The following is a 27,183-nucleotide window of genomic DNA, read 5'->3' on the forward strand; positions in this document are numbered from 1 at the left end:
TGCCTCCATGTGCTCCTTGGCTGATCTCCTCGACTTTTGCTTCTTAAGAGGGAACGAGGGGTCAACTCTAAGTCTGTGGACGATGAACTCGGGGTCCACCCCGGGCACCTCGTATGGGTTCTATGTAAACACATCCACATTCTGTATCAAGAGTAACAACATTTCTATTTTATCCTATTCGTCCATGCTCTTCCCTATGTGGAAACACTTTTCAACATCTGGCAGTATCTTCACTTTCATCATTTCCTTGGCACAGCTACCCACTTCTCCCCCTAGGAATCTTGTAATTACTATAACGGGACACCCGATGGCGAGTCCTTTTGTTTGGCATGATCCCCCTATTCGGCTATCTCCTTCTTCTAGTTAACTATGGCGACTAAACACTGTCTCGCTGTCTGCTGGCTTCCCTTTACCACAGTAATACCGTGCTCGGTAGGAAACTTCACTTTTACATGCAAGGTGGACGGGACGGCCCCCATTGCATGGATCCACGGTCTTCCTAGTATCGCAGTGTACGGGGAGAAAGAGGCCACCACTATAAATGTTACCACCACCTCCTTACCTTCCATATTCACGGGCAGAGTGATTTGCCCCTTAGGCATTACGACCTTGTCGTCGAACCCAACCAAGGGTGTATTGTATATAGAGAGGTCCCCACTCCTTAATCCGAGCTCCCGGAACAGGTCCAGATACATCACGTCGGCCCCGCTTCCCTGGTCCACTATCACCCTTTTTACCAAGAAGCTGCCTATCCAAGCAGTAACTACCAACGTGTCGTCATGCGGTTGGACTGTTCCTTTTAGATTGTTATCATTGAAAGCGATAGGTTCTTGGGTAAGTTTCACCTTCTTCCCTGGTGGTTGTGCACCTGAACTACCCTCTACTGGGACTACAATTAACACCTATTTCTTCCTTGCCGCAGCAATGCTCCTCGGAGGTGCGTGAATGACCTCAATTATCCCGAGTGGGGGTGGAAGGGGGTTACCCCTCTGCGGGGCGCCTTGCCCCGTTCCTCAGTCCTCCGTTTCTACTACAAACTCCTTTAGATACCCCGCCTTGGCTAGCTGGCCGAGATGGTCTTTCAACACTTGGCACTGCTCAGTGGTATGACCCTTATCTTTGTGATAAGTGCAGTATAAATTCTGATTCCTCCTAGAGGGGGCCACCCATCCTGTTCGGCCACCAGAAATATGGTTCGTGTTTAATCTTGTCTACAATCCTGTGTACCGACTCCTTGAATGTCACGTTCACCTCCCCTGCTGGCGCTTCTTGCTCCTAAATCCTCAGATTCCCCTAGGTTCTTGGCTGAAAGCCATTTTGCCGAGGACGATTCATCATTGGTGCTTTGCCTCTACTTTGATGCCAATCATCTTCCAGCCGTTTATATTCTTCAATGCGCCTCATCAGCTGCCTCATATCCCCGTGAGGCCTCTTAGTTAGCGATCCCCTCGGCCCAGAATCCTCTGGCAATCCTATTGTAAAAGTGCTTGTGGCAATCTTCTCGTTCCCTCCGCCGATCTCGTTGTAAAGCTCCCAGTACTGGCTAGCATAACTACAAAGGGTTTCCCCCACCCTCATTTTCCTGGACAACAATGCATCTATCGGTTGTGGCACCCAGCTACAAGTTACGAACCGGATTCCGAACTCCTGCATCAGCTTGACAAAACTGTGGATGGAGCCTTTCCGTAACCCATTAAACCATCTCAAAGCGGTGGGGCTAAGGCTTAAGGGAAAAAGCTTACACATCAGCGCGTCGTTGTGGGTATGGAGAGACATCATCTGGATATAATAGCTTACGTGCTTTACCGGGTCCCTTTTTACATCGTATGAGTTTAACGGAGGGCGCGTGAATCTATTCGGCATAGGGGCCCGTTCGATGTCAGCTGGAAATGGAGATCGAGCAGCTCTGCGTAATGCACGACTCATTGCATCCATGGCCGCATTATGGGGCTATTGTTCTTCGGGGGAATTCGAACCTCGGTCTGCATATTCCTGTGACCACGAATGGTCTCGGTGTTAATGTGATTCCCGTGAATTAGAACGATCCCTTCACCGACGAGATTCTCGTGAATGGGAACGTTCTTAGCGGTGGTGGAATCTAGATTGATTGGATCCCGTCTCATGGTGGTCGTCCCCAGTGCCGGGCCTTCTTTCTCGGTTTTCTCTATCCCTTCTGCGGTTCTTGTTCCCTGCCTCCAACTCTAGGTCCTTCACCAGCCTGTGCAACCGTTCTAGCTCTTCATCCCTCTCGTCAAACTGCCTATGCCCTGAAACACTAGATACTGTGTGTTAGGTTTAGTACGACCCCTCTCCAAGGCCTAACCGTTCATCCTTCAGCTCACGGTCCCTATCCTCGTGCCTTTTTTGCCTTCTTTCACCCTAGAAGGATCCCCGAGAAGATCCCAATGAACCACTTTCAGCGTCACTCCCCGAACGTCTCCCAGACATCCTTCCGGGGTCGAGTCTCAGTGGAACCATGGCGTTGTAGGAGATTCCCAAAGACGGCGCCAATTGTACGGGCTGAAAAGGAGACTATCGGGCTGCAATCTCACTTGGGCTCATAATTTATTTGTATGGTGGGTTTGGATTTCCTACTTTGGGTCGTTCTTGACACAGAGACTCAATGAGATCACTTTTCTCTCTCTTTCTCTGTTGCTTCCCTCTTCCTTCACTCTCTTCTACTCTTTGTTTCCTTCTCTCAATTCTCCAAACCTTCCAATCCCATTTTCTCTTCCATTTCTCATATTTATACCCCCCAATTAGTGGAGAGGCTATGATTACCTCCATGGTTAGTGCAATGGGAGGTCCAATATTATTGACCATAAGTGGATGGTTAGGTGGGAGTGGGATATGGTGAGAGTGGCCTTGGAACTTGATTCCCACTCTAGAAATCATGCCCGGTGACGGTGCTTCTGGGCACTTTCGGGTATGCAAATGATGATATGTTCGGACGTTATTCCTGTTTCATTGCTCGGCAAAGGTCCCCGAGTAAGGATTAGGTGAAAACGCCCGGACCTGCAGTTCACGTGGGCGTAGACCGAGGCCGTAGGCCGCCCTGTTGTGTCAAAACTTTAGGCCCAAATGTGCTTGTGCTCCACGGGACTGTACCTTACCCCTTTGATTCGTGCCCGACTAATCTGGTGGCCCCTGGGCCCAGCTCCTGATGAGGGAGTCAGCAACCATGGGCCTATTTGCGCAGTTTGGGCCCAATGTCCAGATGGTCCAAGGGGAGGTGCACCATACAACTTCAATTTATGTTACAATTTGATGAAAAAGCCATTGCTTGAACGTGCAATAACTTACAAAAAATTTGTCAGACAGTTTTAGATACTGCAAAAAAAAAAACTCAAAATTTAGATATTAAAACTTCTGAAAGACCAAAAAATATTATAGAATTAGATGATTCATTGCTTAGAAATTATTGAAACAAAACAAAATATATATGACTAAATAATAGAAAAATATAAGAAAAAGATAGATTACAATCAAAATAATAACTTCAGTTATTACAAACTTTTTTATCTTGTAAAAAATGGTTAAAGAGAATTTGGTGGTTCATATACGAAAACTACTTTTTAAAAAATACATGAAAAACCATAAAATAAATTTTTTATTTATTTTTTTTTTTTTTACAAAGTAGGGGAGAAGAAAATAATATAAGAAGAGTTCATACCTCTACTCGACTTTAAAAAAAATATTGGGGTTTGTTTTACTTTTATAGTGTTCATGATTAACCTCGCAAATTTGGAAATACATTATCAATATTTGAGTTTGAATTTAAGTTGGACTTTATAGAGAGATAGAGTTTCACTCCTTATTAAGTTTGGATTAAATAAAAATAATATTGTTTTTAAAAAAATGATAATGATAAGTTTGAGTTAAGTTAGATTTATTAGAGAAATAAAGTTTCACTTCTTATTAAGTTTGGACTTAACAAAAATAATTTTATTTAAATAACATGATAATTTTATTTAAATATTGTATTAAAGTGGAAAATTGTGAGAGTTTCAGAGGTTTCGGTTATATATATATATATATATTGTAAGGACTCAATTTGGATTGACCCTGAGTGATGGGTTTTCAGCCCAATAAGCCCAAACAATAAAATTATAGAGAGTGGGTTGAAAGGTTTAGGTGCTGGCCGTCGATCACCATGCATGAACTTTTCTTATAAAAAATGCTAAGAGTTTCTTTACAAATGGGGGGATGATCCTCGGCCACAGGCCGAGGAGGCCTTATTGTTCTCTTTCTTTTCCTTTCTTTTTCCCCCCCTCCTTTTTTACTTTACTAGCTTTTCTTTTATAGTTTTCATCTTCCTATCCCCTCCTTCCATCTGTTGATCATCTATTTGCCTTTTTTTTGGCCATCCGTCCCATCAGAGGCCTTATCGGTACTCAAGTGGTTCACTCTGATCAACGTTATCCTGCCAAGGGGTTACCTCCCCATTAATGCGGCCAGGGGGGTTAGTTGAATGCATTAAATGTGAGAGTGACAGCTTACTTTGGGGTTAGTCTCTCCCCAAAATCACCTTTGTCAGGCCGAGGATAAGGTGGTCCTCGGTGTGGATTGGGAAAAAAAGCTTTCCCTTACCTTAGCCCTGAATAGCCTGTGCTCCTCGGCCTGGGCCTCGGGCCTGCTACATGACGGGCCGAGGCTATCAGGCCCATGGGCCCCACAATAGCCCCTCAAAACTCTGCTGCACGTTCCCTCGGACGGGGAGGAGGGTTTTGATACCTGCGGATCCATTGGACGAATTGCCCCGCTTCGGTTTGTACTGATGCTGGCGGCTTTTTGACTGCCCGATGCGCGTTTTTAGCGTTTCAAGACTTAATGGGCGCCCACATTAAATTTTGGCGGCACCACGTTTCCCACTTTCAATGGCATGATCTTTTGCTTTTATGAGCAAGCGGTTACATTTGGGGAACCTAAGGGGGAGTATAAATACCTGTTTGAACCGCCTGGTTTCATCATTTTCGCGCTTACAATTATTGATGCATATAGTTTGAATCTGGTTCGACTTGCACACTATCTGAAGAGTATCAAAGCTTTAAGAACCACCGTGTGTTTTGGCTTTTAATCATTTTATAGCTTTAACAAAAAACCAATATAAGTTGTACTTGATAAGAACATAAAATCATTTCATGATAATTTTTAAGTACAATATTTTTGTTTCTCAAAAAAAAAGGTAAAATATTTTTGATAATGAGACCTTTTAACATGATTTATTCATGTATAATAATCCCAACGATTCTGTCATTGTAAATAAAACACATTTTTCTAGGGTGGGCTAGGCAAGTATTGGCTAACCTTCTCGTTTATGTCGAAACTAAGAAAATCTCTGTTTTATTAAGAATATACATTTTAAAATAGGCTACGTACATGAGAGGGGTAGCCCTCCCTTCCATGGATTGAATAACCCTGAATTGCACCATATAAATAGAAAGATTTACCATTCAACTTTTTTTTTTTTCTTTATGAACGGATTTACCATTCAACTGTAAATCTAAGAGTTAGACCTTTTGAATATATATCACTGTCAATTTTTTAAAATCTTCTTCCATCTCCCTGAGTGCGTTAAAATAGTTAGTATTCAAAAAAAAAAAAAAAAAAGATTTACCACTCAACTATAAGGTCGGTGGTATTGAACTTTTATTTTATTTTCAGAACATAAGATGGTATTATTACAAGCAAATATTAAAGGAAGCAACTAATAGATCCTCTCGTAGCTCTATCTACAAGTCTCCATAGAGTCCTTCACTTCATCAATATGTGTTAGCTTGCCCACAAAGTACAAACATGCCAGAAGATTCTCAAAAGAGAAACAGTTCATACTTCATACATTATATACAATAAATAATTTTAAGTCTCTTAAACCAACCACTTCCTTCATCCAATTATTAGCATCAAATATATTCAAAAGGGAACTGTAGGGACTCAATTTGGATTGACCCTGAATATGAATGGGTTTTCAGCCCAATCCAGCCCAAACAATAAATTTATAGAGAGTGGGTTAAAGGTTTAAGCGCTGGCCTTCATTCACCAAGCATGAACTTTCATTTATAAAAAGATACTTGAGTTTCTATACAACTGGGAGGATGCTCCTCGGCCATGGGCCGAGGAAGCCTTTTTATTCTCTTTTTTCCTCCTCCCCTTTTTACTTTACTTGCTTTCCTTTTATAGTCTTCATCTTCCTATCTCCTTATTCCATCTGTTGATCATTCATTTGCCTCTCTTCTGGCCGTCTGTCCCATCAGAGGCCTTATCAGTACTCGAGTGGTTTACTTTGATCAACGTTGCCCTGCTAAGGGGTTATATCCCCATTAATGCAGCCAGGGGGGTTAGGTGAACGCATTAAATGCGAGGGTGACAGCTTGCTTTGGGCCTGATCTTTCCCGAAAGTCACCCTTGTCAGGCCGAGGATGAGGTGGTCCTCAGCGTGGATTGGGAAAAGAGGCTTTCCCCAATTTAGCCTTGAATAGTCAGTGTTCCTCGGCATGGGCCTTAGGCCTGTTATCCGATGGGCCGAGGCTATCAGGCCCACGGGCCCCACAATAGCCCCTCAAAACCCTGCTGCACGTTCCCTCGGACGGGGAGGAGGGTTTTGATACCTGCGGGCCCTCCAAACGAGTCACCCCACTTCAGTTCGTGTTAATGCTGGCGGCTTTTTGACTGCCCGATGCGCGTTTTTAGCGTTTCAAAACTTAATGGGTGCCCACATTAAATTTTGGCGGCACCACGTTTCCCACTTTTAACGGTATGATCTCTTGCTTTTATGAACAAGCGGTTACATTTGGGGAACCTAAAGGGGAGTATAAGTACCTGTTTGAACCGCCTGGTTTCATCATTTTCGCGCTTACAACCATTGATGCGTATGACTTAAGTCTAGTTCAACTTACACTCTTCCTGAAGAGAATCGCCATACTTCTGTAAGTTTTCTTTTTCTATCGACCCCCAAATTTCCTTGATTTTACTCCTCCTTTTCTTCTTTTAGAACTTTTAGTTGTCTTTGGGGAATGGGTAAGTTTAAGAAGTTGGTCGAGTCCGACGAGATGATGAACAAATTCATTGTCGACTATGGAATACCCAATAATGTGAGTTTGAAGTACTGTGAAGAAGGGGAGTGGTACCTTAAGAGGAGAGAGGGTGAAGTCGTGATCCCTATAGTCGCTTTTGTAGAGGGAGGGATGAGAATCCCTATGAGGCCGGTGACCCTCAATTACCTTAGGCATTTTCACCTGGCTCCTACTCAGTGTGCCGTGAATGTCTTTAAGATATTAGGGTGTGTAGATACCCTGAATGAGAAAATAGGGCTGAGACTGACTCACCACGATATGAATTGGTGTTACAACCTTCATCACCTGAGGGGTAAGACGTACTATATGAAGACAAGGGACGATAGGGTTCGTCTCATCCAGTGTCTTCCTGATTCCAATAAGGGGTGACCCAGGACTTCCTCATAGTGTCGGGAGAGTGGCACAACGGTTTTCACTGCCCAACAGTAGAGGGGAGCCAGGTAGGGCATCCGAAGTAAAAGACAATCTAGGTTTCAGTATTTTCAAGTTTTATAACTGTATATCCGATCTGGTTGATTAACCATAGGGATTTCGCTTTTCTTTTTGCAGATCTGCACGCCTTTGCACGTCATTTCCACTTGGTTAATAAAGCGGATTTGGAAACCGTTCTTAGGTCGGAACTTTTCTTAAACGAACCTGATAACCAGGTCAGAGCTGCTCATCAAATCCTCGGATGCGACCCAGCTCAGAAATCATTCCCAGTCCCGAAGCACGTAATTAGAGCTCGTGACCCCCGGCTTACGCAGATTACCATGGTGGAGGACGGTTTTGCATTTACTGAAGGGTCTTATATACCTAAAGGCATTCCGCTATCAGGTCCCTCTCCATCCCAGCAAGTAACGGTGGCCGAGGAAGGACCATCTAAGAAGGCAAGGGAGGTGGTTGACCTGAGTTCCTCCGAGGACGAATATAGTGTGTTTAACCTAGCTGATCAGTCCGAGGATCCCCCGGGTGACCTAGGAGATCCCCATTTGTCCGAAGCCGATCTTCAGTCCTTAAGAGTTGGTACTCAGGCTGAGATGGGTCTAAAAAGACAGCCCCAAACCAATCTTCTTGACTTGCTCGAAGGCGGTTCCCAGAAGGGTGCACTAGAGGAGTCGTAGCCCCAGCCCCCAACACCTCAGCCCCAGATTCTAACCGTGCAAACCAGGTCATCTTCTGTCCCCATAGTATCAGACCCTCAGACCGAGTCTCATGACCCGAAGAGGAAAAGACTTTCCAAGGGTAAGGAGCCAATGGATGGGAGCAAATCCCATTCCCCGCCCGAGGGGGGTAGGTTTCGCAGGCCTCCAAAGCAACTGAAACTTGGTGGTCAACAGAAGGGTAAGAAGGCCACCCAACAGTCCGAGGCTCAAGCCTGGCTGCCCGCTGCCATGCTCCATGATCAGCCGCTGATGGATAACGCGTCGATGCGGGAGTCTCAAGGAGATGAGGGGGCTCTCGTAGCCGAGGCCCTGGAGAAATCTCTTCTTCTTCCCACTGACATGGCCGAGTTAGAGAAAATGAGTGGGTCAGAGGTTGTCCTCGACCTTAAGAAGTATCTAGGCATGGTGGGTCCTTTAACACCTATTTACTTTATTCAAAGTTTGCCACTTAGTATCTTTCTTTCTCTTTACGGAGTTACTTGTTTTTATTGGCAGGCTATCCAGGCCCTTCTCAGGTTAGGCGAGGAGGTCGATGACCATAGCAATGCCTTAGCTAGGGCTGTAATCGGTTCGGTTCAGTCGGTTTTTTTTAATCCGACCAACCGAAACCGAAATTTTCGGTTTTTGAAAATCTCAACCGAAACCAACCGAAATAGTTGAAAAACCGTCGGTTTCGGTTTGTTTCGGTTTCGGTCGGTTTTTCGGTCGGTTTCGGTTTTTGGGCCTACAGTTTGGGCCAGTTGGGCCTTCGATTTTTTTTTTCTATAACTTCTCTGTTTGGGCTTTTTTTAAAAAAAAATGCAGTATTCAAAAGTCTCTTTTTTTATGGTCTTTTATGCTCTAATTAAGTCTTATTTAAAAACCTGTTTTGGGCCTTTGTTAGGAACCATTAAGTCTTTTTCAAAAACCTGTTTTGGGCCTTTGTTAGGAACCAGTTGTGGCCCAGATTCAGGCATTCTCTATTTTGGCAATGGCCATCTTTGGGCCTTTTTTAGCTTTCTGTTTTGGCCCTTATAGCCCAGATTCGGGCCTTTATTATTTTGGCCATTTTTGGGCCTTTTTACACATCCATAAAACATTTTACAAACAAAAAAAAAATTACAACCTGCTTTTACTCAAACATAAATCCAGAAATACACAATCACAACCTGCTGCTTTTACTCAAACATAAATTCAGAAATACACAATCACAACCTGCTACTTTTACTCAACATAAATCCAGAAATACACATAATCACAACCTGCTGCTTTCACTCAACATAAATCCATAAATCTAGAAATACACAATCACAACCTGCTGCTTTTACTCAAACATAAATTCAGAAATACACATAATCACAACCTGCTGCTTTTACTCAACATAAATCCAGAAATACACATAATAGCAAATTCTTCCACAAAAAAATAAAAATAAAAATAACCTGTTACAGATTCATAAATCCAAAAATACAACACATATATAGCAAATTCATAAATCACAACCTATCATAAATTAATAACTTGTCCAAAATACATTTGCACAAACACAACCTGTCAACACAGATTCATAAATTCAGAAATAATCTAGAGCAAAAAATTGCTCTAGTGCTCAAAGCCTCAAAACTAAGCTGTAACTTGTTACAAACACCCATCAAATACAAACAAGATTAAAAAAATAAATTGTACAAGTCAAAATAAAATAACTAGTACATATTTAGTTACTTCATTAGTAATATATCAATGTCCACATTGTCCATATGTCAATACCTACATAGCATTATAGCCAAAGACTCAAAATAAATTGGCTATATGTCAATGTCATCATATACAGTCCATATACCTCTGATCTTAGAAGGGAGGACAGGGTGTACTACCCTACCGCCATTCGCGAGATTGTACCTGCTGCTCCTGAGGATGGATCCTCATTACCATCAGTTAAAGGTCAAGATATGACCGCCGAGGATACGCCGTTAACTGATCAACCATCCGAGGAAGTTGAGCCCCAGATAGCGTTGGGGGATGTGGTAACCGAGGGTCACGAAGTACCATAAGACGTGGCAAGTCCTCCGACGGACCTTCCAAGATCTAGCCCTTAAGCTTTGGCCCAAGCTTTCTGATTTACTTACTGACTTGATTTGCCTACTGAGTTGAGGAGACTAGTATACGGCATATGATAGCTTTGTTTATTTTCTCTTTGATATTATTTTGTTTCTTACCTCAGCGGCATTTTAAGGGAATTGTATACTTTCCATTTGAACTGAATATATAATACTTTGTTTCCATCTAATGATATTTTCTTTTGTTTGCTTTACTATTGTATTCTGCTCAATATTCGTATTCTATTCCGGAGTTAGCCTCATGAAACCGTCTGTTACCCTTCGAATATAAATCTAGAGATCGTGGTATAGCTTGATTCTAAGTAACGCTTTGGTTTTTCTCTAGATAGTTATTTTCTCTACGGGTTTGAGTCCGATGACCATGCAATACCCTGGTTCTGCCCAGTATTCAGGTATAATGGTGCGTGTAGTTTTACCATAGGTTTGGGTCCGAGGACCATGCAATACCTTGGCTCTGTCTACCACTTCTATTTTTCCTGTAAGTATCTAGCTTCCCCATAGGTTTGGGTCCGAGGACCATGCAATACCTCGGTTCTGTCTAGTACCCAGGTATAATGGTGTGTAGTTTTACCATAGGTTTGGGTCCGAGGACCATGCAATACCTTGGCTCTGTCTACCACTTCTATTTTTCTTGTAAGTATCTAGCTTCCCCATAGGTTTGGGTCCGAGGACCATGCAATACCTTGGCTCTGTCTACCACTTCTATTTTTCCTGTAAGTATTAGATATAATGGTGTGTGTAGTTTTACCATAGGCTTGGGTCCGAGGACCATGCAATACCTTGACTCTGTCTACCACTTCTATTTTTCCTGTAAGTATTAGATATAATGGTGTGTGTAGTTTTACCATAGGTTTGGGTCCGAGGACCATGCAATACCTTGGTTCTGTCTACCACTTCAATTTTTCCTGTAAGTATCTAGCTTCCCCATAGGTTTGGGTCCGAGGACCATGCAATACCTTGGCTCTGTCTAGTACCCAGGTACAATGGTGTGTGTAGTTTTACCATAGGTTTGGGTCCGAGGACCATGCAATACCTTGGCTCTGTCTACCACTTCTATTTTTCCTGTAAGTATCTAGCTTCCCCATAGGTTTAGGTCCGAGGACCATGCAATACCTTGGTTCTGTCTAGTACCCAGGTACAATGGTGTGTGTAGTTTTACCATAGGTTTGGGTCCGAGGACCATGCAATACCTTGGCTCTGTCTACCACTTCTATTTTTCCTGTAAGTATTAGATATAATGGTGTGTGCAGTTTTATCATAGGCTTGGGTCCGAGGACCATGCAATACCTTGGCTCTGTCTACCACTTCTATTTTTCCTGTAAGTATTAGATATAATAGTGTGTGTAGTTTTACCATAGGCTTGGGTCCAAGGACCATGCAATACCTTGGCTCTGTCTACCACTTCAATTTTCTGTAAGCAGAGGTTTGTCCTCAGATCGCTTTACTGGAGATGATTCCTCTTTGTGTCAGATTATGATCTTTACACGTGGCATTGATCTCACCTCCAACTCGAGGCCCCATCTTTTTTATTTATGAAACGCCCTTTGTCTGTTCGTGTTCCGCGCTTGACGCTCCGGTGCGCGAAACGCGCCTTCATTAATGTCCTCGTAAATTAACACGAGTCCAACCGTCCGTGGCCTCCTTGGAAATTGGTGACTTCATTACTAACCCAGCTGATAATACTCTTTTCGAACTCTGCATTAATTAATTCTCACCAACCCCCATCCCCTATATAAATTAAGGAGATGGTTTCTCCACAACCCATGGACCTCTCAACACAAACAGAACAAAACATATTCTTCCAACCTCCCATGCCCTTTTAATAACCCCGCCGGAATTGTTACCGGGATTGACAGAAACCGGTATGGCCGCGGCCCCCACCGGGCTTTCGGTGCGGCAGAATCTAGGCGTAACCCTGATGGCGCCCTTCGAGGTGTCCCAGAGGGGTGTTGTTAGAGAACCTAACGTCTTTCCCCGGATCACACCCCCGACGAGGAAGACGTGCGAATTCACCTCATGGGCGGTGCTCGAGTGTTGCCGTTTCCAACGGCCAACACTCGAGAGGGCCGGAGAGAATCGAGGGAACATCATGGGGGAGGGTATCCCGGAGCCCCTGCATCTGCTCCTCTCTTTGTTCCAGCTCCGCCTAGCCGAGGAGGGAGTTGTTGGGGGCCTGGGGGCATGATTGCCCTTCACCTCCTCCGCCGTGTGTCAAGCTCTCCCATTCTCTTGGTGCCAAATAAAAGCACGAGTTGACACTTCCCTCCGGCTAGCTTTTCCACAGGGCGGCACCACCTGGGCCTCTGATTGTAGAAATAGCTGGTGGTATTAGCTTGTAAATTTGCTTGTAAAACAGGCCTACCTGAGCCTTTGATTGTAATCTGTAACCTTTCTTTTCATGAAATAATAATAATAATATCGAGATCTTTCGTTTTTTTTTTTTTGTTGTCGAACCTTCTATATATTTTTTTTTCAACCTACTGTAAAACGAACACTTAGAACTTAGAACACTTGCCTGGTGCGCCGGCCAGCACCCTCATCCTTCCCACAGACGGCGCCAATTGTAAGGATTCAATTTGGATTGACCCTGAGTGATGGGTTTTCAGCCCAATAAGCCCAAACAATAAAATTATAGAGAGTGGGTTGAAAGGTTTAGGTGCTGGCCGTCGATCACCATGCATGAAATTTTCTTATAAAAAATGCTAAGAGTTTCTTTACAAATGGGGGGATGATCCTCGGCCACAGGCCGAGGAGGCCTTATTGTTCTCTTTCTTTTCCTTTCTTTTCCCCCCCCCCTCCTTTTTTACTTTACTAGCTTTTCTTTTATAGTTTTCATCTTCCTATCCTCTCCTTCCATCTGTTGATCATCTATTTGCCTTTTTTTTGGCCATCCGTCCCATCAGAGGCCTTATCGGTACTCAAGTGGTTCACTCTGATCAACGTTATCCTGCCAAGGAGTTACCTCCCCATTAATGCGGCCAGGGGGGTTAGTTGAATGCATTAAATGTGAGAGTGACAGCTTACTTTGGGGTTAGTCTCTCCCCAAAATCACCCTTGTCAGGCCGAGGATAAGGTGGTCCTCGGTGTGGATTGGGAAAAAAAGCTTTCCCTCACCTTAGCCCTGAATAGCCTGTGCTCCTCGGCCTGGGCCTCGGGCCTGCTACATGACGGGCCGAGGCTATCAGGCCCATGGGCCCCACATATATAATAAAAGAAGGCAGGACCACTATGTATGCAATTATGCGATGTCCTAGTTTGACATACCTGGATTCATATCATTTCAAGCAATCATAAGAAATTGAGAACATTCTAACGTTTACATTATGATTAATGTTTTAAAAGCCAGAATATTGAGAGAATCAAGAAAAGCGATAGTTAAGGATTAAAAATCAATTCATTTGTTGTCGTATATAGATTTAAAAATTTAAAAAAAAAAAAAAATCATTTGTAGTGGGTGAATTTTTAAGAATAGAAATCACAAGGACCCAAATAAAGAACCATTTGTTAAATGGGCCAGAGACAAATTACTAGGGATAGTCAAAAAGCGATGGCCCAAAGGTGGATTGAGATCAGGTTCAATATCTTTCTGTCACAATTTTTTTTTTTTTTTTACATTTTTTTAACTCTCTTTTAATATATTTTATTTAATGGTTGAGATTGAAAATTTCTTTTTCAACTTCTAATCTCAGCCATTGATCACAATTGCATCAATTGCAATACCTAGGATATTGCACCCAAAGACCAATTAATTGGGATTCCTTTGCTAATGGCATAGAGGAGATGCTCATATGTTTTGTGAGTGAGACTAGGTCAATAATTTTTCACATAAAAGTGATAAAACTAGGAAAAGGATCCCAACATCACATCATGCCCTCTAGGTTGGCTGATGGAACATGCAACTAGTTTGGCGAACCAAAGTTCATTAAGTGATGTATCATGTCTTGTAATAATAAATGTGAATGATAGTAGTTGAGAGCATTAAATATAAATATAACAACGTATTGTCTTTTGACATAATTTTTATCTCAGGCTTTGTTTTTGTTTGGTTGGAGAATTGAAAAATGGGAGATAGAAAAAATTTAATTTTATCTCATGTGTTTGGTTAGGAGGATGGAAAAGTGGATAGATGTGTAAAACTCTTTTATTTGGTTGAGAAAAATAAAAATAAAAAATAAGATTATAAAAAATGTAATTTGTATAAATTTACTCTCTTAATTTTATGTTCTTATTACATAAAGAAAAAATTAATAGAAAAAAACTCCACACCGTACACAAGTGGGAGGAGATAGAGGTAGATGGGTAATTTCCAAGCCCCTCCGCCCTCTACATTTTCTTCCTAAAATGGGGAAAATAAAATAAAATCACTTCAAATTGTGGGCCTAGGTAGAGAACTTATGGGCTCCACCCAAATCTCCATAATTTTTCTCCTCCCAACCAAAACAACCCAAAAACCATTTCCTCCTCATTTTTCGTCCCCCAATAATCACTCCAACTGAAGGGGTCCTAAGTTAGATGACATGAGCCAATCTATCCTCAATCCAATTGCTTGGTAATTCCTAGATATTGTTTGACTTCCTGAAGCTGTGTAGTTAACATGGACTCAGTTCAACAGAACTCCCCAAGATTGTTATGCTAGGCTGTAAGCTATTGGGCTAGGCCCAATGGTACTGCAATGATGAGTTTCTCCCCTGCATCATTGATTAATTGCTTCAAGATGGGACCGTGACTTCTTTAATAACACGATTAATAACTAATAAAGAAAGAAAGAAATAATAAATATAATTCAAGTATAATATTTTACAAATTTGAAAAAAGAAAAAAGAAAAAAAGGAAACCCAAGAAAACTTAGGAGGATGGAAAAGTAGATAGATGTGTAAAACTCTTTTATTTGGTTGAGAAAAATAAAAATAAAAAATAAGATTATAAAAAATGTAATTTGTATAAATTTACTCTCTTAATTTTATGTTCTTATTACATAAGGAAAAAATTAATAGAAAAAAACTCCACACCGTACACAAGTGGGAGGAGATAGAGGTAGATGGGTAATTTCCAAGCCCCTCTGCCCTCTACATTTTCTTCCTAAAATGGGGAAAATAAAATAAAATCACTCCAAATTGTGGGCCTAGGTAGAGAACTTATGGGCTCCACCCAAATCTCCATAATTTTTCTCCTCCCAACCAAAACAACCCAAAAACCATTTCCTCCTCATTTTTCGTCCCCCAATAATCACTCCAACTGAAGGGGTCCTAAGTTAGATGACATGAGCCAATCTATCCTCAATCCAATTGCTTGGTAATTCCTAGATATTGTTTGACCTCCTGAAGCTGTGTAGTTAACATGGACTCAGTTCAACAGAACTCCCCAAGATTGTTATGCTAGGCTGTAAGCTATTGGGCTAGGCCCAATGGTACTGCAATGATGAGTTTCTCCCCTGCATCATTGATTAATTGCTTCAAGATGGGACCGTGACTTCTTTAATAACACGATTAATAACTAATAAAGAAAGAAAGAAATAATAAATATAATTCAAGTATAATATTTTACAAATTTGAAAAAAGAAAAAAGAAAAAAAGGAAACCCAAGAAAACTTAGGGACTGAAATGGACATGCTTGACAATTCTTGTGAACAAGAAAATAAAATATAAATTGCATTTGGGATGCATAAAGGAAGTTGCATGGAAGCCTCAAAAGTTAGGGGCTGAAATGATTCGTAGCGGGGACTATTTTGACATTATTTTTATCTTTCTTTTCTTTCACCCCATTTATGTTAGCTCTTTTCATCCACCACTTAATAGCAAAAAATATTTTAACATAATACCAAAAGGTATCATTTTAAAACATTAGGAATCATTTTATTAGATAGGACAAATATCACGGACAAAAATGATAATTAAACATTCCCTTAATTGTAGGTGTGTTTAGTTCTTCTTAATATAGTTTTTTTTTTTTTTAAATAAAAAATTCTACTGTATCAATTAGAATCCATTTGAGAATATTTTTACTTGGAAGATAAGTTTTCTAAAATTTCAAATAGGCTTGAGTCTGTAAAATAAAAATAAAAGTCTTGTAATACTATAATTTTAGTCAATTCATTAGCAGATTCTAGAGAGGTTTTTTTTTTTTTTTTTATCCTGAAGCTGTGTAGTTAACATGGACTCAGTTCAACAGAACTCCCCAAGATTGTTATGCTAGGCTGTAAGCTATTGGGCTAGGCCCAATGGTACTGCAATGATGAGTTTCTCCCCTGCATCATTGATTAATTGCTTCAAGATGGGACCGTGACTTCTTTAATAACACGATTAATAACTAATAAAGAAAGAAAGAAATAATAAATATAATTCAAGTATAATATTTTACAAATTTGAAAAAAGAAAAAAGAAAAAAAGGAAACCCAAGAAAACTTAGGGACTGAAATGGACATGCTTGACAATTCTTGTGAACAAGAAAATAAAATATAAATTGCATTTGGGATGCATAAAGGAAGTTGCATGGAAGCCTCAAAAGTTAGGGGCTGAAATGATTCGTAGCGGGGACTATTTTGACATTATTTTTATCTTTCTTTTCTTTCACCCCATTTATGTTAGCTCTTTTCATCCACCACTTAATAGCAAAAAATATTTTAACATAATACCAAAAGGTATCATTTTAAAACATTAGGAATCATTTTATTAGATAGGACAAATATCACGGACAAAAATGATAATTAAACATTCCCTTAATTGTAGGTGTGTTTAGTTCTTCTTAATATAGTTTTTTTTTTTTTTAAATAAAAAATTCTACTGTATCAATTAGAATCCATTTGAGAATATTTTTACTTGGAAGATAAGTTTTCTAAAATTTCAAATAGGCTTGAGTCTGTAAAATAAAAATAAAAGTCTTGTAATACTATAATTTTAGTCAATTCATTAGCAGATTCTAGAGAGGTTTTTTTTTTTTTTTTTGGTATGTTCTGGAGTTTGTCTAATTAGTGGATTCAAAGAACCTTTTATAAATTTAAGAGTTTTATGTTCTGCATAACTTAAGGCCCAAGTGTATTAAGGTAACTTGTCCAGAGGAAAAGCATAGAGTGAAGTAGAGAACTATAACAGGATATTTTAGGCCTTGTAGTTCTTAGGTTTAATAACCATTTGAAGTTAATTATACATGGAAATTCTACATTATATTTATTTATTATTATAAACAGTGCAATTCTACATACTTAAGTGTTAAGATTTATAAGATTAACTGGGACTGCTGCTATTGAGATGAGATGCATAAAGTCCATGACAATTACAATAGAAGTCTTTCCAAAGGAATCATATTTGGTCTTTCACCAATATTTATTAAAAAAAAAAAAATCATAGTTTGTGAATGGCATCTTACACACGTGTTTCTCAATGAGTTGGGCTTTAGGAAACGTTCCGAATTAAGTAGACTTTGGGTCTGGGAGATCTGGTCAGCACAAGTAAAACTATATTGGATTTATCATTTATTCATGTACAAGTAAAATCATAGGGTCGTGCTAACAAATGCCCTTAGAGCACTTATTAATAATCAATTTTAGGAAAGTTTTGATACCACTTTTATGGGAAATGAAAAAAAAAAAGTAATTAATATTTTGATAGCTTTTTTCATTTTCCTTAAAAACTTTCTTTAAATAGATTATTAACCAGTGCCATAAAGGCACTCGTTTGCATTTCTCAAAATCATATTTTTTGAGTCTTTCATTTTGCTTTGCTTTACTCTTGTCTGGGCAATGGGTTTGGCAGACCCCTTTGTATACAAATTCTTTGGTTTTTTTATTAATACAATTTCTATTTGTTATCTCAAAAATAATATTTAATTGTAAAAGTAGTGAGGCAGATGCATAAGTAAAACAAAATAGTATTTTTTTGGTTAGTTTAACTAAAAATTTGAGGAGACTAATGTGAATGCTCTTACACATGATATATATATATATATATATATATATTTGTTGAGAAATGTGGTTTCTAAGTTTGGATGCAACTGTCCATTGAAAGGTTATTTGTTTATTGTAGAAACTTATTTACTAAAATTTAGTTGTAAGTATAACGAGAAGTGATACGTTCATAGCATTTTTACAATAAATTGCAAATAGTAAGTTGTTATTTGTGCAAATTTAAATTCGCTATTGAAATTACTTTTTTGCTCACCAGTAACAACCTACAACTTAAAATTTGTTGTAAAAATATTGTGGATATAGCATTTTTTAAGTATAATTGTACCTGAAAAAAGATAAAGCTTTAAAAGATTATACATAAAGGTACAATTGTTAAAAATCTTCTTTTTTTAGAGGGGAATAAAAGAGTATGCCTTAAAAAGTTCCATCCATCTGGTCCTCAATTTGGGACGAATTGAATCTAGAATTTGCCAGGATCGGGAATGAACCCGCTAGCAACAAAAAAGAATATGAATAAACATTATATATGTTTGTTTCTCAATTCAGCATAAGTTTTATTTTTGGTATAATAGTAAGATATAGCAAATTATTAATGGCATGTTTGGTCTAACTTATTTTTAATTCATTTTTTTTTTTAAATAATGTTATTTGAAAAAGTGCACTTACACCAAAAAAAAAAAAAAAAATGATAAGGGTTTTATAATTTAATTGCCATGTTTAGTGTTTCTAACAGAAATATCGAGAGTTCAAATCTATCCATCATATCGTAACTATTAAAAATATATATTTTTAAAAATTGTTCTTTAAAAAAAGTGAATTTTCAAATTGAAGGGTATTGTCATCAATTTCATACCGTAGGAGCCTATACGACTAGAATTTACTGTACTAAAATAACTGTGAATCTTCCCACCTCAAATACTGGGTTGTATTGGTTTGTTTTGGCCATTTCGGGACATTCTAGGCATTTTGGTTGCAAAATACGTTTCGGTACAAATAAGAGAGAGAAAAAAAAAAAAAAAAAAAAAAAAAAAAAAAAAAAAAAAAAAAAAGAAGATTAGAAGAATGGGTTAGCGACTCATTGCCTTGCCTAATTCGTGGGTTCTGATTTGTGCTCCAAAACTTTCATTTTTCATTTTCTAATTAAAATGCACCTATATTAATCTATGTAGCAATCCACAAAAATATATTTGTGCAACAATAATGGTGAAAATTTACATAATTATTGTAGCTGTACAAATGAATATTTTAGTAATTCTTTAGATTGAGGGTAGTGGTTTTTTGTTAAGGAATAGAGAGATATGATTTAAAATGAAAATAAAAATTGATAAGGTAATAGATTTTTAATGAAATATAGTGTAAAATAGATAATTTGATTTGAGGTGTTTTGAAAAGTAAGTATATAAAATAGAAAAAAAATGTAAGTTTTTATGCTAAAATAAATATAAATTTTTGCATAAACTGATGCGAATGCTATAATGTAGTAAGAAATAATGGTATTTTGTGTCTTTATCTTTGTTAATAGTTTATTAATACTAATTGGATTCTTATTTGGAATTTCACGATTTTTTTTTTTGTTTTTTACTTATACTCTGGTTTCCCTAACTCAAAATCCAAGCCCATCTCTGGTTTTAAAAGCCAGAATATTGAGAGAATCAAGAAAAGCAATAATTTAAGGATTAAAAATATATTCATTTGTTCTCATATAAAAAAAATTAAAGAAAAATCTATTCATTTTGGCGAAGGAAGGAAATTATGCTTCTGATTTTGTTATGTTATATTCTAATCCTCCTTGTATTTTGTCTCGGCTGTTAGGTGATGCTTTAGGAGTTACGTAACTTCAACTTTGTATTTGTACTACTTAATTCTCCTCAAAAAAAAAAAAAAAAAAAAATAGAGGAGGCTTGATAATTAGGATTCCCAGATAGTGTTTAACTTTGACTTTGACCTACTTAAGTAATGTACTAGTTAACAACTTAATATGGACTCAGCCCGACCAAACTCCGAAGATTGTTATGGAGTCGCAATGTAAAACTAGGCCCTAAGAAATTGGGTCTACTTGGGCTAGGCCTAATGGTACTGGAATGACGAGTGTTCCTCCAATAAAGAAAGAAATAAGTATAATTCAAAGTTGTCAAAATTTATAAATTTGAAAAAAAAAAAAAACACGAAATCCAATAAAACTTCAATAATTTTGGGCGTAAATACATTTTTTGTCCTTACGGAGTCATTTTTATTTTGGTTCCTATATTTTCATTTTATTACTTTTAGTCCATAAACCAATTAGCGCGTGTCATATCAGTTCTTGCCGTCATCTAACTAACAGAAAAAACTAATGTAACTGAGTTACTGAAGGCACGAAGGCACTATTAAAATAATAAAAAAAAAAATTTATTTTGACATTAAAAAATCCACATCATCATTTAAATTAATTTTAATTAAATAAAAAAATTAAAAACAAAAAATTACATGAAATAAGATCTAAGAACATGAGATCATAAGAGAACATGAGAACTTGTTCTTCAATGTTCTTCTTACATCAAGAAATAAACCCAGCAACAACATCAAATCCAGAATCAAAGAGCAAACCCAGAATAAAAGAACATGAACATCAAACCTACAGGAAAAAAACAAAAAAACATGAACATCACCAAATCAAAGAGCATGAACAAAAGCAACCACAGGAAAATGAAGATTGACACAAACTCGAGAAGAACATAGAAATCCAGCCCTAAAGAACATAGAAATCAAAACCCAGGCACGAGAAGTCAACTTAGAGAAAATCAAAAACCCAAAGCACTGAAACCACAATCCAAACCTACAGAAAATCAAATAGCAAAAATGAGTCCACAAACCCTAGATCCTACGAAACTGAACTACAGAAAATCAAAGAGCAAAAATGGGTCCACAAACCCCAGATCTAGGGGATCATGAAGCCTGCGATTCGTCGTTTGGCTCGCAAGGGTGGAGTGAAGCGTATCAGCGGTCTGATCTACGAGGAGACACGTGGCAACCAGTTACAGATTTGAGAAGGGATTGGACCGGAGATGGAGTTGTTGGAGAGATATAGGGTTTGGAGGCTTCGGCAATACTTCAGACTCTCTGGAACCTTGCCAGAAAGCTGCATCGTCGGAAGTTGAAGGCTGATGAGCCGGTTCTTCTTCTCGTTCCAGCACACAACTCCTTGGAGCTTGCAGATTGAAGCGACGGACGAGTTCGTGAACGTCCATGAACTCAGTTTGTTGGCCGGGTCGGAGAGAGAGTTCTTCACGCCTTGCAAGCACATCACATCGTCTTCAATGGAATTGCTTAGAGAAAAGCAGAAGATTGAAGCTAATGAGAGAATCAGAAAAATCTTCATAGTGTTTTAGAGTTAGCGTTTTGATTTAGATTTTTATGTTTTGTTTTTGTTGTTTTTAGTTTGGGTTTTTGAGAGTGAGGTGGGTTTGCCGGGTTAAAATTACTTGAGATGGGTTTTTCTTGAGGTTTTTTTGTTTGGATGGGTTGTGTTGTATTTTTTGGATTGATTTGGTACTTTGGGATTTGATGATTTTGTTGGGTTTGAGAAAATTATGATTTTGAGATTTTTTTAATTTTTGAATTTTAATTTCTGAGTGTGTGCTCTTATATCTGAATTTGTTCTTGCTTAATCTTGTGTTTGTTTTCTAAGAAGAAAAAGAAAAAAAAGAAAAAAAATGTCAAATAAAGGAAAATTTTCCTCTTCTTCTTAAATCTAGATTTGTGTTTTTATTGTCCTTATTCTAGACACTCTTATATCTCAATTCATGTTATTTTTTATTTTTAATTCTGTTTTTATTTTTTTTATTTAGTTAAAATTAATTTTTAATTTAAATGCTAATGTGGCATTTTTTAATGTCAAAATAAATTTTATTATTATTATTTTAATAGTGCCGTCAGCCACGTCAGCTTTTTTTGTTAGTTGGCTGACGGCAAAGACTAATATGACACACGTTAATTGGTTTAAGGACTAAAAATGATAAAATAAAAATGTATAGACTAAAATAGAAATGACCCCAAAATATAGGTACTAAAAGTGCATTTACGCCATAATTTTGTAGGAGAATTTTACAGCATATATATATATATATAAGGAAAACGTAGCCTAGCAGTTAACAGTTTTTTTTATTTTATATTAAACCCTTCGTGATCCCCTCCTCTAACTGTACATAAATAGCTAATAGATTATGTTATTCTAGGCATTATTACTTAAGCAATTACCAACATTACTCGCTCTCTGTTGCACCATTTTGCCTTCACTCTTAACTTTTGTGATTGGAACTTGGACGAAATGGCCAAATAACCATAAAATCCTAACAATATAATTAGTTGTCAACGTTTTCAAACTATTTTTTTTTTTGCACCTCGAGTCTCAGAAAATCGAGATATGCGCTCATACCTCGAGTCTTTGATGCTCGATTTTTATAGTTTGACCTGGCCTAGTTCCACGTGGCATCCCACGTGGAACTCGAGTCTCAGATACTCGAGGTCCAAATCAAAAAAATTTCAAAATATTTTCAGCATCCAACTCTCTCATCCACAAACCAAAATACCAAAAAAAAAAAAAAAATCAGATCACAGAGACAGAGAAAGAATCAGATCACAGAGTCGCCATCCACAAACCAAAATACCAAAAAAAAAAAAAAAAATCAGATCACAGAGAGAGAGAAAGAATCAGATCACAGAGTCGCAGGCCGCATCCACAAACCAAAATACCAAAAAAAAAAAAAAAAAAATCAGATCACAGAGAGAGGGAAAGAATCAGATCACAGAGTCGCGCAGAGCCGCGGGGCCCCTGGGTCGCGCAGGCCGCGCGGCCCTGGGTCGCGCAGGCGCGCGGCCCCTGGGTCGCGCAGGCCGCGCGGCCCCTGGGTCGCTCAGGCCGCGCGAGCCCCTGGGTCGCTCAGGCGCGCGCGGAGCGCCATGGGTCGCGCCTGTTTCTGGGTTTTTTTTTTTTTTTTTTTTTTTTTCTTCTGGCTTTCGGCTTCTTGCTTCTTCTTCAGGTTTTTTTTTTTTGCTTCATGCTCTGATTTCTTTCTGGGGGCTGGGGGGTAAATATTGCCTTAGACCTCGAGTCTCTGAGACTCGAGTTCCACGTGGGATGCCACGTGGGACTAGGCCAGGTCAAGGGCTATAAAAATCGAGCATCAAAGACTCGAGGTATGAGCGCATATCTCGATTTTCTGAGACTCGAGGTGCTAAAAAAAAAATAGTTTGAAAACGTTGACAACTAATTATATTGTTAGGATTTTATGGTTATTTGGCCATTTCGTCCTTGGAACTTGACATTGACCACTCTCCTTTGATCCATCCTGAAAATATAAATATATATATTATATACTACACACATAGGAAATAAAAATGAATATGATAATATATGATTTGGATTACAAAAGTGTCACTTTTTTATTTAATTTTTTTGGGATAAAAACTAAAGTTTCAACATGCAGGAATGGAGACAAGACTTTGAGTTAAGATGGGCCGAAATATGAAAAAAAAAAAAAAAATTATGAAATTTCAAATAAGCATCTATTTAGTATTTATAAACTCTCAACAAAGACCAAGATGTAAAATCATTGTTCCTTAATATGTTACAGTGCAATCATTTATGAAAAGGAAACTTGACTTTTTTTAAATCTTAGAAATTATTTGTCATAGAATTCGTACTAAATGTTATAGCTTTGTCCCTTTTGATGTAAAACATCAAAGCGTTGCTAGAATTTGATGGGGTGACCAAATACTTTAGTTCATAGATTAGTTTTGATTCAAATTCTTTTAAGGGCTGGGCTTTTTTTTTTTTTTTTTTTTGGGTAAAATTGGTTGATTGGGTTAAATTTTCTTTAGTTTTTCTATTAGTGAATTTGTTATTGGGATAATATTTTTGGGCAGCACAGCAGAGCCACAACCAACGAATCCAAACCAATCAACAACAACCACTGCCTAGGGTTCACAACTCCACAACCACCAATCTTAGAGAAAACCCGCTATCATCAACCCAAGCCAAAATCATCAACAGACCCAACCGACCAAAGGAAGACCAAAAACAAACAAACCAATCGACCTACACCAACAACAAACCTACCGCAACCAACGAAACCAAACCAATCCACAACCACCACCGCTTGGAGTTCACAACACCACAGCCACCAACCACCGATCCGTTTTTCACAACACCCACCAGCAAGACTCCAAAATTTTCCCATTATTTTCTCCGCATCAAGACCCCATGGTCGCCATAATCAAAACCTCGAAGATCAGCCCTTGATCTGTTCGCTGTTGGTTGAGATTGGGTGTAAGGTTTTGAGCAGAGATGAGATTTTTAGACTAGAGAAAGCTAAGGTCAAATCGGCGGTGCATGATGGAGAAGAAGGCCGACCTTATGAGCTCCGGCCATAGAGCTACAGTGGAGAGAATTCTGAGATCAGAGGGAGATTCCGTCCATGGAGGCCGAAGAGAGAAAGGGAGAGGGAGAGAGAAAGAATTAGAGATAGTTAAAGTTGTTAGGGTTTTTAAAAAAATCTGATGACTGACACGTTAAAGAAAAAAAAAAGAATAAGAATTAAAAAGATAATGATTTTTGTTATTTAAGAAATAATTTTAATTAAATTGTATTTTAGGTTTTTATATTATTATTTTAATAGTGCCATCAGCCACGTCAGCTTTTTCTGTTAGTTGGCTGATGGCAAGAATTGATATAACACGCGCTAATTGGTTTAGGGACTAAAAGTGGTAAAATTAAAATATAGGGACCAAAATGGAAAAAAATGTCAAAATGTAGAGACTAAAAGTGCATTTACGACTTTTTTTTTCTTCTTTCTTTTTTTATCATCTTGTTAACTATGTTAGCTTTTTTCATTCACCTCTTAATAGAAAGAATGATTTTAACGTAATACCAAAAGGTTAGAAACTAAACTGGCACATTTGATATGTTAGGGACCATTTCAACAAATAGGAATTGTAGGTGTGTTTATCCAATTATAGTTTTTTTTTTTAATTTTTTTTATTAAATAACATTGTATCAATTAAAATCTGTTTAAGAATATTTTTACTTAGAAATAAGTTTTCTAAAATTTTAAATAGGCTTGCCGTCTATAAAATAAAAATAAAAGTCTAGTATTACTTTAATTTTAGTAAATTTATTGGTAGATTCTGGATTTCTTTTTTTTAAAAAAAAAATTTTGTTGAGAAAGGTATATTCTAGAGTTTGTTTTGGTGGATTCAAGGAACTTTAAATAAATTGAAGTGTTTATGTTCTACACTTTTTATTCCCTTTTTACAAAGATTGCAATTCTACATTCTTAATAAGTGTTAAAGATTTGTAAGAGTAACTGGACAGCATGTTAGCTAGATGAGACCCATAAAGTTCGATGATAAATAATTGATAATTACAATGGAAGTCTTTGATTTCCAAAGGAATCATATTTGGTCTTTCACCAATTTAAAAAAAAAAAAAAATCATATTTTGTCAATGGCATCCTACACACGTGTTTCTCTATGAGATGGGCATTAGTAATTGACAAATTGAGCACTGTATGCCTGGTTTATCCATTGGAGTAACATTGTTCATAGCTGCAGAAGAAGAACTGGATGTACACTAGCAATAGTAGAAACTTGATTAGCAGAAATGGTAGACATGCCCTTGTCTTTACAATTATTGCCTCTATTTGCAGAATTGAACCTAGAACCACCATTGGAATTAGAATTTAAGTAACTCCCATTACAACCAAAATTTAAGTATAGTGCAGTCGCCTCAATCTAAACATTGTTAGAACCAGAACTAGCACCAGCATTGTTGATACTCTTTTGTCTTTGTTCTTGAATCACAAGTGAATTGATCTAGTTGATGTCAGGGATGGGATTACTCATCAAAACCTGACTACGGATTGTACTGTAATTCTCATTCAGTCCCATGAGGAACCTCATCACATAATCACAATCATTTTTCTTGTCAAGGATCTTCATTGCTCCACATGAATATTCAGGATATGGATCATAATTCACCAATTCATTACAGAGACATTTGAAATCAATGAAGTAATCAGTGATTGAAAGATGATTTTGAGAAACATGTGAAATTTCAAATTTGTTTCTGCAACTCATACTTTACACTCTTTCTGCATACATTGGTGGCGCCCTTCTTGCCTTTTTTTTTTTTTTTTTTAAATGAATTTTTACTTATAAAAGAAGAAGCTTCAATGGAAAAATAGAAGTTAAAAGTATACCTGAGTCTCACACCTTAGAACCTCAACTACAATGTTCGTTGAATTATTCACAAACGTATTGTTATTCAAATTGAAATTCTTTCATTCATATTTATAGGTGGCTGACCTCTATATCTAGTAGAATTTGAATTTCTTGAAACCATAACATTCTGGGTTTTTACTACTTATTAGCAGTTAAATTCAAATAAAACCCAAAATAAGACCCAATGGGTCACTAGTACAGCCTATGTCCAGCTTTGGTTATTTTCAGATTATATATGGAGAGATCAGGGGCAGAGTTTATTTTTGAAACCTGTATTATGTTGTGAAGGAATTTGTAGTATAGGTTGTTGCATTATTATTGAATGTATGGGGCAGCTTAGAGTGTGGTCTTCAGAATTAGGAGGCCTACTATTTCCCAGGAAATTGAGTAGGACCAAGAACATTCCTTTCTTAGAAAGTATGTAAATTGAAAACTAGGTGCCTGAACCAACCACAGGTGTAAATGGAGCTGCTCTTTGGACTGCAAGTTGATATTTTTGGAGCAAATTTGTCACCAAAATTTGGATTGATGAAATTGAGAACACACATATGGAAGAGTTCAGGTCTAATTTATTATTAACAGGCTTCAGGCCCATGATGCACTTGCATGAACCTAATTGTTTCCCAAAAAGATGGAATAGCTAAATAATTTAGATCCTCATTATTTTAGCTTCATCTATAAGGTGCACTTGCATGAACTTGAATTTAAGC

General features: G+C 38.0%; 1 protein-coding gene and 1 long non-coding RNA gene across 2 annotated transcripts; both read right to left on the minus strand.

The window, feature by feature from the left end:
• Positions 1 to 1,293: 1,293 nt before the first annotated feature.
• Positions 1,294 to 1,935, minus strand: LOC111992659 (uncharacterized). The gene has a single exon (XM_024024521.1). The coding sequence runs from the start codon at positions 1,933 to 1,935 to the stop codon at positions 1,294 to 1,296; it is 642 nt and encodes a 213-aa protein (XP_023880289.1).
• Positions 1,936 to 20,662: 18,727 nt separating this feature from the next.
• On the minus strand, positions 20,663 to 21,968 carry LOC136066212 (uncharacterized). The gene is made up of 2 exons (XR_010627664.1): positions 20,918 to 21,968; positions 20,663 to 20,828 (listed from the first exon to the last, which is right to left on the minus strand). It is a non-coding gene; the product is annotated as an uncharacterized LOC136066212 (long non-coding RNA).
• Between the last annotated feature and the right edge of the window lie 5,215 nt (positions 21,969 to 27,183).

The sequence above is a fragment of the Quercus suber genome, unplaced genomic scaffold (assembly GCF_002906115.3).
Source record: "Quercus suber isolate HL8 unplaced genomic scaffold, Cork oak 2.0 scaffold_3B, whole genome shotgun sequence".
NCBI lineage: Eukaryota > Viridiplantae > Streptophyta > Magnoliopsida > Fagales > Fagaceae > Quercus > Quercus suber.